The sequence below is a fragment of the Anas platyrhynchos genome, chromosome 1 (genome assembly GCF_047663525.1).
Source record: "Anas platyrhynchos isolate ZD024472 breed Pekin duck chromosome 1, IASCAAS_PekinDuck_T2T, whole genome shotgun sequence".
NCBI lineage: Eukaryota > Metazoa > Chordata > Aves > Anseriformes > Anatidae > Anas > Anas platyrhynchos.
The window spans coordinates 54,158,775-54,172,591 of record NC_092587.1 but is presented as its reverse complement, the minus strand read 5'-3'; the positions used below and the strand labels follow the sequence as shown (position 1 = coordinate 54,172,591).

Below are 13,817 nucleotides of genomic sequence, written 5' to 3'. Positions count from 1 at the left end.
CTTTATGTTCTCCCCCTTTTTATTCCCAATTTCTCGCCTCACTTCCCACCCTCCTCACCACCCCGTACGGCTGTTAAGCGCTGAGCAGCCCCGCAGCCCCACAAAACCCCCACCTACCCTCCACAAACCCCTCAAACCGCCTGCCTACGTTCTCATTTTCTCCTTTTTTTACAGCTTTCCCGTTCCTCCCGCTCCCATTTCCCCTTATAAGGAGGGCCCCCCCCCCCCCCGCCTCAGGCCCCAGGGCCGTCGCCATGGCGACGCAACGGCCGCAAACCGCTGCCGGGCCACGCGGCGGAGCAGCCCACTGCGCGGAGCGGCCGGGGGTCGCTGCCCCGCTGAGGTGATTTATTCCCCTCCCCCCCCCCCTTATCCCCCATGGAACAGCCCGCTCCTGCCGCCCCCGCACGGCGGGGCAGACCCAACCACCGCGAGGGCGGGGGGGGGAGGAGGGGAGAGGGGGGTGGTGTTTCGCTGAGCCCGCTTGTTGCGCTACTGAGGTGCCGGGAAGGGAAAGCGGAGCCAGAAGGGAGCTCGCTTTAAGGGTTCACTGCCCCGCCGGCTTCTCCTCAGCGCGGACCGGGCGGGTGGCTCCCCCCGTCCCTTCGAGTGGTACGGCCCGCGCCCCCCCAGTATTGTGGGGGGGGGAGGTGGCGAGTGCGCATGCGCCGGCCGCTGTGGGGCAGGGGGCGAGGGCGGGAAGGGCCGGGCGGCGGTTCGCGGCCGTTGGGGGGCTGACGTCACGGGCGGGCGCGCGCCGCTCCCCCCCAGCCAACCGCCGCGCTCGGCTCGGTCACGTGGCCGCGTGAGGCGCGAAGGCGGCCGCGTGCTGAGGGGGGGGGAGGGGCGCGGGCGCCTCACGGAGCCGCCTCAGGAGGGGGGCGGCCATCGGCGGGACCCTCAGCCTCTCACCCTTCTTCTTCTCCTTCTTCTTCTCCTTCTTCTTCTTCTCCGGGGAGGGCAGGGCGCCATGCCTCTCTTCGGGAGCACCTTCAGCCCCAAGAAGACGCCGCCCCGCAAAGCCGCCTCGCTGTCCAATTTGCACCTGGTAAGCCGCTGGTTGGGGTCGCGGGGTGCTGAGGTACCAGTGGGGTGGCTCGGGGCTGCATCGCCACAGCTCAAATCGGGACCCTGGTCACTGAGAAATGGGAGAATGTGGTGGTGGCGTTGTGTTACTGTAAACTCAGTGTGCTCCTCTCCCTGCAGATGGATAGATCCACCCGCGAGATCGAGCTGGGACTGGAGTACGGCAGCCCCGCCATGAACCTCGCTGGCCAGAGCCTCAAGTTTGAAAACGGCCAGTGGGTGGCAGGTAGAGCGCAGCTCGGCGTGTGCGGGTCTGCGATGGTCGCGGGTGGCTGACGGCCCTTATGGCGGTCTCTTTGTTTCCTCCAGAGTCAGGGAGCTTCACGGGAGATCGCAGGGAAATGCAGCGCTTGCGCAAACGGAACCAGCAGCTGGAGGAGGAGAACAACCTGCTCCGCTTGAAAGTGGATATTCTGCTGGACATGGTGAGTCCTGACTGAACCTCCGCCTGTCTGCAGCCGTGGAAGTGCCCACGTGAAGGGTTCTGGGAGCACCGAAGGAAGCGGCTCTTACTGCAGGGGGTATGCCCTACTCATCCTGCTTTCCCCCACTCTGCAAGAGAGCTTTGGTGCCAAAGTCAATGTGGCAGTAGCACAGTCTGATCTTACCTGCTCATCCTGCAAGAGGAGAGGTTCCTCCAGCAGCAGGGCTTGGCTTTAGCGTGACTGGGTTGGCCAGGAGCCCCTGCAAGTGCCATGTTTCCTCTTAGCAGGGAGTACGACATCACTTCTGCCACTCCAGGCTCTGCCCTAAATGTGAAGTCGAGTTACAGTCACACTTTCTGGTCACGGATTAAAGCTCCAGGATCTTCCCTGTGGTCTCCCATCTCCTCTGTATGCAGGCCTCTGGGTGAAGGAATTCCCAAGCCATAAATTCACTGAAACTCAGCCTTACACAACGCTCACAGCTTTCACACTCAAAATCTGGAGACTTTTTTTCCTGCAATGGGTTTGTTTATACATTCTCAGCACATTAAATGACTTCGCCTCTATGTCAGTCTGAAAAAAATGCGTTCCTTCATCATTTCCTTTCCGTATGTTCTTCCCATGTTCTAAAACTGGAAAGCTGCTTCTGCGGCTGGAGCCCTGCGCTCAGCAGAAACTTGAGCTGTTTGCCCCTTGTGCTAGGCTGTCTGAGCGGGGCATCTCCGTTCCCCTCCCGCTGAAGTGGGAACACACACACACACACACACACTGTCACATGGGTGCTGGCTCATGGCTGTAAATTTTTGTGACGTTTCTGGAAAGCGCCTCATTGTTCGCTGTTTGCCTCGCAGCTCTCCGAGACCACCGCCGAGTCCCACCTGATGGAGAAGGAGCTGGAGGAACTGAAGAGCCACAGCCGGAGGAGGAAGTGAAGAAGAAGAAGAAGAGGAGCTGGCTGGAGGAGGAGGGAGCCAGGAGGCTGGCTTACGAGTCCTCCTTGCCCCTGCGGGCAGCATGCCTGGGACTGACTTGGACTTGTGTCGGTACTAACACAGGGACTCTTCCACGCACAAGATGCCTGTGGTGCTGCGGGTCCTATAAGAGATGCTGCAGCGCCTGATCAGTCGCAGCACAGCGCTGTTAATCACCGCTTGTCTTTTTTTATCGGAGCACTTTACAGCCTCCCTTCCCGGCCGTGTAACTGCAGGTACCTAACGCTCTGAGACGGCGGAGCTTCCCCCTCCGCTGCCTCCCCGTGCAGCCTCACCCCTTTTTCCCATTAAACGTTGCCTGGAACCCAACCCCCCGACTGTCCGCCGCCTGTTTGCCACCTCCGCGCTGCCGGGTGGCGCTGTCCCCGCGCCGTGCCCCGCTCCTCCCCCGGCGCCGCTGCTGCCGCGGTTCCGCTTCCTGCGCCTCGCTGCCCCGCTCCGTCCCCGGCGCTGCTGGCCATGGCCGCCCCCGCGCCCCTGCCTGCCGACGAGCTGCTGCCCAAGGGCGGCGCGGGCAAGGCGGAGGAGCTGGAGGACGAGCTGGAGGAGGACGACGACGACGAGGAGGTAGCGGGGAGCGCAGGGGGGGAAAACCAACCGAGCGGGGTGACCCTGGAGGCCGGCAGGGCCCTGACCCCGCGTTTGTTTCCCGCAGCTGGACGAGACCCTGGCGGAGCGGCTGTGGGGGCTGACCGAGATGTTCCCCGAGAGCGTCCGCTCGGCGGCCGGCGCCACCTTCGAGCTGTCGCTGACGGTGGCGCAGAAGGTGTACAGGTGAGGGCGGCCGCCGGGGGCGGGCTTTTTGGGGACGCTGAGCGGCTGCGAGCGGCCGACGGGAGCCTTCCCGACGGCGCTTTCCCCTCCTTAGGTTCTCCAGGGCGGCTCTGTGGATCGGGACCACCTCCTTCATGATTCTCGTGCTTCCTGTCGTCTTCGAAACCGAAAAGCTGCAGATGGAGCAACAGCAGCAGCTGCAGCAGCGACAGGTGAGGCTGAGACACCGCAGCCCTCTCCTTGCCGTTTGATCCGGCTCCCGCACGGCCTCGCAGCCATCAGGCGTTGGCAGAGCTCTGGAAATCGCAGCGTGATTGGTGCCGTGCTGTGGTTTCAGCTCCCGCCTGGTCCCAGGGGTGTTCATTGGCCCCGCTCCAGCTGGGGGAGGGCAGCGAGGTGCAGCCCCTTTACGGATTCTCTTTTTTTTTTAATCGATTCTTTCTTACAGATCCTCCTCGGACCCAACACGGGGCTGTCTGGGGGCATGCCAGGGGCCCTCCCTCCACTGTCTGGAAAAATCTAACTGGTAGAAGCTGCGTTGGATTCGTATCATGTGGGAAGACCTTGAGATTATGCTGTATTGAACTGTTGATTTGTTGGGTCAGGGCATTTTTTTTTGTTTGTTTGTTTTTATTTTTGGTTATAACTTTGGGACATTGACCTGTTCATAACGTGGGGGGGGGAATTCCCCCCGTCTGGACCTGATGATGGCTCCTGCCTGCATTTTTCCCCCTGTACAAGTCGTGAGTCTTTTCTTTCATTCAGTCACCGCGCCGCTACCAGGTACAAAGAGCTGAAAGCGGGGAGCTCCTAAACCATCCCGGGGCTCAAGTCGGGCTTCAGCTGGCAGCGGCCAAACCCTCACCTTTCGGGGCTACCTGGAAGCCTCAGGACACCGGCGATAGAACAAGTAGCGACTGTCCCAGCAGGTGAAGCGAAGGAGGAGGAAGAGGGGTTGCAGGTAGCTGTACCCCCTGGAGAAAAAAAAAATAATAATCCTCTGTGCAGCCACGTGTGCAAATATTTTCACTGCGACTTTGTGTGTGTGCGTGTGGAGTACCGAGGGAGCAGCCACCCAGGTTAAAGATCACGTCCGTGCTGATCCTCCGCGTCATAGAGTAGACCTTCAGATATCAGCTGCATATTTTTTTGTATCGAATATTAAATAAATCCAACCTGAGCAGTGTGGTTTTAATAGATGGCCCTGCGAGAGCCTCAGTTCTTTCCTCGAGGGGAGAGGGGCTGTGCAGGGGGGGACCCTTCTTGTTCAGGCCCGGTGTTGCTGAGGGGGAGGAGGGCCGGGAAAATTTGGGGTAATTTGAGGGAGTTTTTAAGAGAGATTGTACAAATCTAGAATTCTGATTCCAGAGGTTTTGCCTCAGCACCACCAACCAAGTCTCGGGGTTCTTGACTCTCCCCAAGGCCTCCATTTTATAACCAAAGAAAAAAAATTTATTTTTCCTTTACATAACTTGTTACAGAACAACTCAGTTGAACATACAGAAGTGATAGGACATTTATATGGAAATTTTTTTTTTTTTTTTCCCATTTTTTTTTCATATTTGGTTAAACAAAATACATCTCTGTAAACAAACCCAAGACGAGGCTCTAACAAAACCAAACAAGCAAGAAAACAAACACGGGCTCCCCCCCCTCCCCGCAGGACGGGGCCGGTGTGCCCACCCCGTCGCAGCAGCCTCGCTGCCCCCAGGGCTGTGACCGGTCAGTTCCTGTTACCTGAGCAGCTGGATCACGCTATTTTGCCCCAAAGGAGAGGTGCTGACGGGCGAGGAGAGGAAAAGCAGCCCCAAAGTCCTTTAAAACATCTTTGCATATTGTGCACTGATCCGTTGGCTTGCAGTTTCCATGCAAACAGGGTTTCTCCAAAGTGCGATTTTCAATCAGCATAGAAAACGTTGCTGTTGAGATTTTTTTTTTTTTCCCCCCTTTCCTCTCTTGAAGAAATGGCTTCAAGTCAGGAGCAGAATGGCTGCAGGCTTCGCATTCTGCTTGTGAAGTGTTTAAAAACTCTGCCGGCTGGTATCGGTCACTGGAATGTGTTACGAAACGGGACTTTTTATAGAAACCTTGGGTTCTTAAAACACAGGAGCTGGCTGCGCCCGGCTTCAGGAGGCTGTGCTCAGCACGCTGCGGGGCAGCAAACGCCACTGGGGTCCTGTCATCACACAGCCTCTGCCCTTGGGAACGGCGAGGCGCGGTGCAGCGCTCCTGTCCGGCTCCAAACAGCAGCTCGCGCTTCGCAGAGCTCTCAGGGACAAAGAACTGAGAGGGGGTGAAAAGCCCGCAGCCCTCCGAGGCTTTGCTACCCCCCGAGCAGAGCCACTGGAGCCCCTTCCCCTCCCTTCCCTTCAGTTACTGTTTAAGCCCCAGCTCACGTGGAAAGAAGGGAAGCAAACAGCAGCCCGGCCAGGAGCTGCTAAACGCAGCGAGCTCTGCTCCGAATTCAGTGCCGTGGAAGGAACGACAGCGTGCCCAGCGGACAAACCAACCCACCCAGATCCCTCCCAGAGGCTCCATGGCCAGTCACGTTTTCCCCCGTGGAAGGGAAGGGAGGAAGAAGCCATCTGCCCCTTAGTGGAATGTTTGGCAGCCAGCGCTCAAAGAGAAGTTGGTTCAACCACCAGGCCCCGGGCTGAAGGTTCTGGTGGAGCCTCTGCATCTCCCACATCAGCTGCAAGTGACTACAGAAAGGTAAAACTTAACTATTATCAAACCTTCCCTCCCTAGGATGATTTTTTGCCTTCATAACTTTAAACTCCCTGGTAGAAAAGCTCCTTCTGGGACATACTGTATGACATTTGTGACCGCGGGCTAGACTTGTGGAAAGAGGAAAGTAAAGAGGGAATGAATTCCTCTAAAAACCCCTTCGGGGTTATTCCCCTCACCGAGCAGCCCCTAAACCACCAGGTGACCACGCACAAAACCAAAGCAGCCTCAGATGTTGAAGAAAACAATCCCCAGGACAGTACCAAAGCCCAGGCAGACTGCCGCCCCCATCACGTTCAGAAACCTGACACTCCTCCACGAGCCTGCGCTTGCTGTTGCCACATCGCCAAACGACCGCTCAGGCACAGACAGAAATCCTCAGAGATCCTGGGGAGGAACCCTCTAGCTACCCAAAGAAATTCTTGGAAGATGACACTTCTTTTTTTTCCTCTCTAATTCTTGGCACAAGCCACCCCTACGAAGCGCAGGGTCGTGCTGAGCACCGTACCAGTCCTAGTGTTCTTAGGAATTGCAGACGCCTTCACCACTACTTGTTTTGGAGACGTGCGGAGGAGCGGCAGCGTGCTTGGCCCCTGCTCCTCCCCAGTAAGCTCTGCGGGGAGTTACTGACCACGCGCAGCCTTGGATGATTTGGGGAAAGGGAGGCCAGAGGCTTCCATGCGCCCTGGTCCCAAAGCCCAGTTTTTAAAGAGCGCGACGCCTTCTGGTTAGCTGAAGGGCACACAGCTCGCTCACCTTTGTAATTAAAAGTGATTAGCTTCCAGTTTCCTCCACTCTGCCCTCGATTCTTCCCCACCCACCGCCCCCAGTGTCCTAAGCCACTGCCCTATTGCACCAAGGAAGAAAGGAAAGAGCCTAGGAAAGGAAGGTCCAGAAGAGAAGAGTCGGGGCACCCATTATCCAGGTTTCAGGATGTCAGGAGTTCCGAAAAGGGGCAGAGCTGTAGTGGAAGGACAGAGTGGGTCCGGGTCACACGTCAGCTCGCCAGCTCTGATGTGCTTCCACCTCCTCTGGCACCACCAGCAGGAGTTCACAGTTCTTTCCTCTCAGCTGGTGTTTCAAAAATTTCCTGCAGCAAGGTAAAACAGAAATCTGGAATATTTTGGTGGTGTTTTTCTCCCCAACACCACCTTTTGGATGTCTTCACCCCAGATCACAGCAGCAGAGTGCCACCCAGCCACCCAACGTGGTTCTGCAGCCCCTTCCTGCCCATACGCTTTTTGCTAACAACAAACCTGGATTAATCGCAGTAACTGTGAAAGTCAAATCAATGTTTTCTCCGCTATCTTCCAGCCCACGTTTCCAAAATTCACTCTGTAGCAAGCCCAGATTTATTGAAGAACAGCACACACACACACGATTAAATCTACCAGAAGCCCTGCGTGGCAGATTTGCATCGCTTTAACCTGGAAGCGCACAAAAGGCTTACGTTCCGTTTGCCAAGACTTGCATGGCAGGACAGGCTCTGCAAATACTGCTCATGTGCAGTAAGCTGGAAACATCTTTGTGGGGAAATGCACAAACGGATTGGTATCTGATCACACTGGAGCCCCTGGTGGAGCAGGTGGATGTGGCCTGGAGGAGGCTGCGGCCCATGGAGAGCCCCCGCAGGAGCAGGCCCCAGGCCGGAGCTGCAGCCCGTGGAAAGGAGCCCCCGCAGGAGCAGGGGGCTGGGGGGAGCTGCTGCCCACCCGTGGGGGACCCGTGCTGGAGCAGTTTGCTCCTGGGGGATGGATGGACCCCATGGTATGGAGCCGTGTGGGAGCAGTGCTTGGAGAGCTGCTGCCTGTGGGCAGCCCCCGCAGGCTCAGTTCGGGGCATCCCACGGAATTCAACCACAAATGTTTCCACCCCAAGTTTTTAAGAACAAATTCCCAGCAGGGAAGGGAGAACAGGACAGAAACCCACAAATACACACGAAAACAACTGAACAAACTCACCTGAGCTCGCTTTCACCTCCAATCCACTCCGGCACCTTGAGTTTGGAGTCGAGGTTGTAGTAGGTGCCTCCCACCTCCCGGACACAGATCCAGTGCTGTCGCTTGAGGGGGAGCTTCAAGGGACCCCAGCAAAGGCTGGAGGGCAGGTTCATGATGAAGCCCATCACGTTGGACAGGGCAATGACATTAACATCCCTAGGAGAGTGCAGAGAACAAACGGTAAGAAGATTACGTTCTGGTACTCTAACATCACCTGTTTTGTGGTTTTTTTTTGTGTGCGTTTTTTCGTTACAGACAGCAGCCATCTCTGGAATCACACAATTTCTCAATACCTGCGCTTGTCCCACCAAACTGCCTCATAGCCTTTGGTCTGAAGCGCTGCCATGATTACGTTCACATCATAGTTCCCATTCCCCAGCATGCTCTTCTTGTGGGGCGTCACCATGGTGTTGGGAGACAGCCTGCAAACAGAACAAGAGGCTGCTCTAGCAGGTGCTTGTCGAACCCGTATTCCAAAATTGCCATAAATCTCTACACCTGTTTTTACAGGGTTTGTTTGTTGTTTAACCATGAACTAGTCAATTTTCCCCTCATCCCTCAAACCAAGGGACCGAGGGGGCTAAATAACACATTAGCAACAACTTTGTTACGCAAAACCACCGAGGATCCTAGCTTTGACATGACAGACTGCAAAGTGTGACGCTTTTTCCTCTCCTTGAGCTCATTGATACTTCTGAACAGTGCTTTAATTATCATTCCCTCAGCTGAGGGCTGGAACAAACGCCAGTTTGCCGTTTAGAACAACGGTTATCACGACTTCAGGAGTTTAACAGTCACCATCAGTCTTGATGACTGGATGAGATGGCAAGAGCTAGGGTAGGCTGGCTGCAGGAAAAGTTGTTCTCCTGTCCCCTGCTGGTAAATGAAGGGTATTCGCACACAAAGCCATGAAGATATTTGGGTTTGGGGGGTTTCTGAAGCACTGCCGCTGCTAAAAAATTACAATACACATCTATCTGTTGCTGTAGGTAACTGAACAGCTAATCTTGCTGCTAACAAATCTTTTAAGCTTTAATAAGCTTGCCAAGACACCACTTGTATTAGTGCAATATGTAAAAATCCAGAATCACAGTCCATCGTGTTATTATGGGGAAAAAAAAGGAATATTTGCTGTCTACAAACACAGATGATGGATGCAAGTCATAAAAGATGGAGACTCGTACCAATAATATAATAATAAAAAGCCACAGTCATTTTCACAGTTTTATAGGTATTTTTTCCCTCAAGAGACATTGTAAGGTGGGAAAAGGATGAGGCAGTGAGTTACTATGAGGACAAATGGGTTTCAGCTGCTGGAGGAACAAGCACAGTGGGGAAACTGGGAGCCCCTCAGGGCAAGGTCATGCAATGCCAAAGAAGAAAGTGAAGCCTGAGCCCAGTTCCGTTGTGATGGGCTGCTCTTCTGAGTGCTGAGGACTCCGTTAGTGCTGGAACAAGGCTCAGATGTTTCACATCACCCAGCTACCTACGTTTCCCCTGCCTCTCCTTCACATCAGCTCCATCCTTGTGCTCCTGATGCTCCTGCACACCCTTAGCTCAGCCTTCAGCACGCTGCAAGTCCAGCATGCACCGTTCCTCCCACAAGAACACCTCAGCACCTCTGCGTTCAGCTACAGTGCAGGGCGTTTCAGAGCAGCCAAGGCTAGGAAAGGCACGGACAGATAATTTTCTGTATCAGCTGTGTCTTCTTGTGGCACAGCCAACTACTGAAGAACAACCTGGGAAGGCTGCTGTGTTACCTACAGCAGGGAGAAGAGCCTGGAACAACGTGGGAACCCAAAATCTATCAGTACCTGCCGCTGGGCATTTCTGAGCAAGGCCGTGGCACTTGCAGAAAGTCAAGAGTTCCCAGCCTCCAACTCTCTGCTGTGCTTGATAATCTTATAATCACAGAGATGCTGCTGCAGCTCGTCACAGCCCCGCCAGCACGGCCATAAAGCAAGATCACTCAGCTACAACTAATTCCTCAGGAACACTGCTTCAACCTATTAGCTCTCACGAGCACTGGCAAGCCAGGAAAGCCTCCCAGTTAACAGGGCTTGGCTCGCACAAGCACCCCCTTGTGGCGCAGTTTTCCAGAGACAAGCTCACTCGAGGGCTGAAAGCACACATTTATCTTTGTCCTTTCCTGCAGCTTTCAGAGCTCCAGAAGTGAGATGGAAAAAAAAAAAACAATAAGAGGTAACACACTAAGAAGTGTTACCCACGAACAAGCTTTCATCAAGAATTACCCCAACACACTCCTACTCACATGCACCTAAATGATGTCCGGTCATCAGCTGAAGGATTCCGATTAGACAAGGAACAAAATTGCCTTCCCCCGCTTTAATAATAATAAAAGTATTTATCTAGAGACTGAAGAAGACTGACAAAGTTAGACAGAATCCCTAGTAGTAACCCTTCCAAGCTTCCTAAGTCACAAACCTTTGTCACCATGTTGTCCTAACGGAACGGGCTCAAACTCCAACACAAAGTTGTCTTTCCTAACCAGATCTCAACAAACAGGCTCAAGGGAAGCGAAGCGATTTTGTTTGTATCTCCACGCAACATTTGGAACGAACAATCTCCCTTCCTGGAACAAAAGCCAGAGAAACATCAAAAAGACAGTTCTTGGACTAGGGAAGAGAAGAGAGGGAGGGCTACAGAACCAGAGGGGAGCTCGTAGCAAGCTCTGACATACACTTGAGATAATGATAATAATCAGAGGACACTGGCCTCGAGCAGTGAAGTGCAACAAAAGGGAAATTAATGATTAAGCAACGCAGTTCAATTATTCTTCAAGGGATGTGGTCAGCACTACAGAAAGCTTAAGCTTATTTGCGATTTCACTACCTTGTCAACACCAGGCTTAAAAAAGAAAATAAGAATTGTACCCAGCACCATTCCTGCAGCATATTAAATACACTCATTGGTCCGTTGTCACATTCATTAACGCACAGACTATGACGAGACACAGGAAAGAGAAACGGAGAAGCACTGTATAAAGGCAACTAAGACCACGCTACTTAAAGGCAAGTTGAAGAGCCAGACAAGTAATAACCCAACGCAGATGCAAAGGTGGTGGCGATACTTGTGCTGATTTTATAGCTCATCTGTTTCTGACAGATTTCCACGGGTATTCCATACTTCTGTGGGGTTGAATCAACTGCGTATCTTGATCTGAATACTAAAATGGATCAAAACCAGGCTGGAAGGAGAGAGAAATTCTTCCTTCTAGGGCAAGCAGTCTCACCAGAGGAGCAGCACCTCCATCTGAGAAGTTCCAGGCAACGCATTAATTCTCTCTCACCAAAACCAACTAATTAGATCACCGCACCACCTCTATCACATGGACTGCCCTGGTGTGCTTCACGCCAATAGGAATCCATCTGCGATTGAGATTCTGACAATCGCTGCTCTGGAACAAAACCACAGAGTCCTTCCGCTGGACAAAGAGCGCCTTCACACCGCTGCGAATCAGCTCCTCTTGGTGAATAGGAATATTATCTACAACACCGTCATAAACAGCTTGGCCATCTGATAGCTGCGGCTGCCCATCACCACGATTCTTTCACCAAAGAAAGGCAGGCGTGTACTCTATGAGTCAAGCCCCTGTTCCACAAATGTGCTCGTTTTTGGGACGGCAGCACCAGGCAAGCAGCTCCCTGAGACTGCTTTGTCCAACAGGACCCGCACAACTGCTGCCACGGCGCGTGATTTGCTCCATGGAGCTAGCGCAATGTGCTGTTGATTGCTGGCAACGGGTATCCAAGCATAACCTGCGTTGTTCTAACAATTTTAAGAGCTGCAGATTGAGCATCAGGGGGAGACTCCATTTCCTCTTTGATTCCTTAGCTTTTCAGCAGTGAAAAGCCATCAGGGTTTTCAAAGGCATGCTAAGGACAATTTCCACAAACAAAGTAAATAAAACAGTGAGTAAAATATGTGCTATTGTACAGGGCACGCTCATCATTCACAGTTATTCCAGTAAAACTCAAAAATGCTTTTATTAGTTATCTGAAACTGCCAGGAAACGCTTAACAATGCTGCAGAAAACATGGATCTAGCTTCTGAAGTCAAATCCGGTTTGATAGAGTACCCAGAATCTCACAGCACGGAAAAAAAGCCTACAGCACCTGAAGAACTTCACGTAACTGCTTGAGTAAGTCCCTCAATGGGCAAAGCTTCTGATTTCTAACAGCTCAGAAGTTTTGCAGTATGAAATGGGGAAGTTTTGGGGGTGACCCCTTTGTCATTCCTGCTGCTTTCGCTCTCTCAAGTCCATCCCCACCTCCGTTATTAACGTGAAGGCAACGCACTGACACCAGGCAGGGACAAGAGTACGGAAGGTGGGTAGAAGATGCATTAGGGTGGGCGTGGGGGAAGAGGCGGTGTAGTAAAGCACACGACAGCACCTGCAACAAAGCTTTCAGACCCAAATCCGGCAGCCAGAGTAGTTTGAGAAACAAGGAAAAAAAAAAGGGGGGGGGTTTCTAGATGGAGAGAAGGGAGGAAAGAAGCAGGAGAGGTGTTTAAAAAGCTATTATTCAGTTCAAAGCAGTGGCATACTCTGAACACCTTTGTTCTGCTTCTCACCCAAAATAAGACCTGAGGATCCCTCCAAGCAACTGAGGAGAAGGGGAAGCCAACGCCAGCGCAGGGAGCGTCCTACCTCTGAAAAATCTCCTGCAGGGTTTCCCTAGTGAAGGCGTTGCTGTCCTGGAAGACATTGTTGAGGGCATGGAGGGCACACAGCTCCCTGCGCTGCTTCTCGTGGTAAATATGCGGCGGTGGCGGCGGCTGGGGCGGCTCCGCTGATTCCGACTTGGCCTTGTCACCTTTCCATGGCACGCAACTCATCTTCTCGCGGGGCGGGCGGCGAGCGACGAAGGCGCCTCGAGTCTGTCCACCAAGAGCGAAGCCAGCAGCCCGCTGCCCCGTTACCCCAGCGGCCGGCCCCTTCAGCTCCGCGTTACCCCGCCTTCACACCCCACAGCACCCCCCCCACACCTCCCATACCCCGCTGAGCCCCGGCGCGTCCCCTCCCGCCCCCCCCCGAGGCCCAGCAGCGCCGTTTGTGTGCGACCCCTCACGGGCGGAGCCCTCAGCCCCGGGCGGGCGGCAGCTGGGCGCACCGCTCCTTCTCTTCCATCGCCCGCCGCGCCCGCAGCAGGCCCCGGGGGGGGAGCACGGCGGCGGGGCGGGCCGAGGCTCCTCAGGGCGCCGAGAGGGGACCGGGGGGGATCAGGGGGTCGTCGGGGGAGGCTCAGCCGCCGCCCTGCATCGCCCCTCAGGGAGGAGCCGTTAGGGCCGTTACGACCGTTAGGGCCGGCAGCGGGACGGGGGGGACGAAGCCGCCGCTCGGCCCCGGCCTCCCCTCCCCACTGCGCATGCGCGCCGCGCCTCAGGAGCTTGTACAGCCCCCACAGACCCCCGGCGCGCGCCTCCGCTATGCCATTGGTTGGCGCAGCTGTCTGTCACAGAGCTCCTCTTTCTTATTGGTTCCTCCGACAGAGTGCCCGCCCACCGAGGTGGGCGCTGCCCATCTATGGTAGCTCCTTAGACCCGCCCCCCCACCCGAGCCTTCCCCCTGCGATTGGCTCCGCGCGCTGCCCGTCAGCACTCCCGGCCCTCCCATTGGGCGCACAGCCCCCGACACGTCGCGCGCGCGTCGCGCCGCCGAGGCCACCCCCCCCCTCACCAACCCTCACCAACACCGCCTCTCCCATTGGTCCCCTCCGCCCCGCCCTCACAGCCCCGCCCCCGTTGCCATGGCAACATGCTAATCGCCCCCTCTCCGCGGCCTCCCATTG

General features: G+C 54.9%; 4 protein-coding genes across 14 annotated transcripts in view; 2 read left to right on the top strand and 2 right to left on the bottom strand.

Moving 5' to 3' along the window:
* Window positions 1-251, bottom strand: part of DMC1 (DNA meiotic recombinase 1) — a 30,167-nt gene extending 29,916 nt beyond the window's left edge. For 6 of the 8 annotated variants that reach the window (XM_072037536.1, XM_072037537.1, XM_027450667.3 and 3 more), the window contains exon 1: window positions 118-251. The gene's annotated coding sequence lies outside the window, so the exon portion shown is untranslated. The remainder of the gene's footprint in view (window positions 1-117) is intronic. The other 2 variants (XM_072037541.1, XM_072037547.1) reach the window with 2 other exon arrangements.
* On the top strand, window positions 238-2,812 carry CBY1 (chibby 1, beta catenin antagonist). Of its 4 annotated transcripts, none has more exons than XM_038167703.2 (5): window positions 238-343; window positions 965-1,048; window positions 1,207-1,312; window positions 1,396-1,511; window positions 1,796-2,342. In XM_038167703.2, the coding sequence occupies exons 2-5, from the start codon at window positions 971-973 to the stop codon at window positions 1,880-1,882; spliced, it is 387 nt and encodes a 128-aa protein (XP_038023631.1). In that variant the 5' UTR covers window positions 238-343; window positions 965-970; the 3' UTR covers window positions 1,883-2,342. The 4 variants fall into 4 exon arrangements, with proteins under 4 accessions (XP_038023631.1, XP_027306510.1, XP_027306522.1 ...); XM_027450709.3 differs by lacking the exon at window positions 238-343 and adding an exon at window positions 442-612 and having other exon boundaries at window positions 1,796-2,341; XM_027450721.3 differs by lacking the exons at window positions 238-343; window positions 1,796-2,342 and adding exons at window positions 452-612; window positions 2,363-2,812.
* A 13-nt stretch (window positions 2,813-2,825) lies between these two features.
* TOMM22 (translocase of outer mitochondrial membrane 22) lies at window positions 2,826-4,476 on the top strand. The gene is made up of 4 exons (XM_027450695.3): window positions 2,826-3,070; window positions 3,159-3,277; window positions 3,372-3,489; window positions 3,726-4,476. The coding sequence occupies exons 1-4, from the start codon at window positions 2,963-2,965 to the stop codon at window positions 3,798-3,800; spliced, it is 420 nt and encodes a 139-aa protein (XP_027306496.1). The 5' UTR covers window positions 2,826-2,962; the 3' UTR covers window positions 3,801-4,476.
* On the bottom strand, window positions 3,905-13,417 carry JOSD1 (Josephin domain containing 1). The gene is made up of 4 exons (XM_013096186.4): window positions 12,677-13,417; window positions 8,298-8,426; window positions 7,966-8,160; window positions 3,905-7,094 (listed from the first exon to the last, which is right to left on the bottom strand). The coding sequence occupies exons 1-4, from the start codon at window positions 12,862-12,864 to the stop codon at window positions 6,995-6,997; spliced, it is 612 nt and encodes a 203-aa protein (XP_012951640.2). The 5' UTR covers window positions 12,865-13,417; the 3' UTR covers window positions 3,905-6,994.
* Window positions 13,418-13,817: the final 400 nt, after the last annotated feature.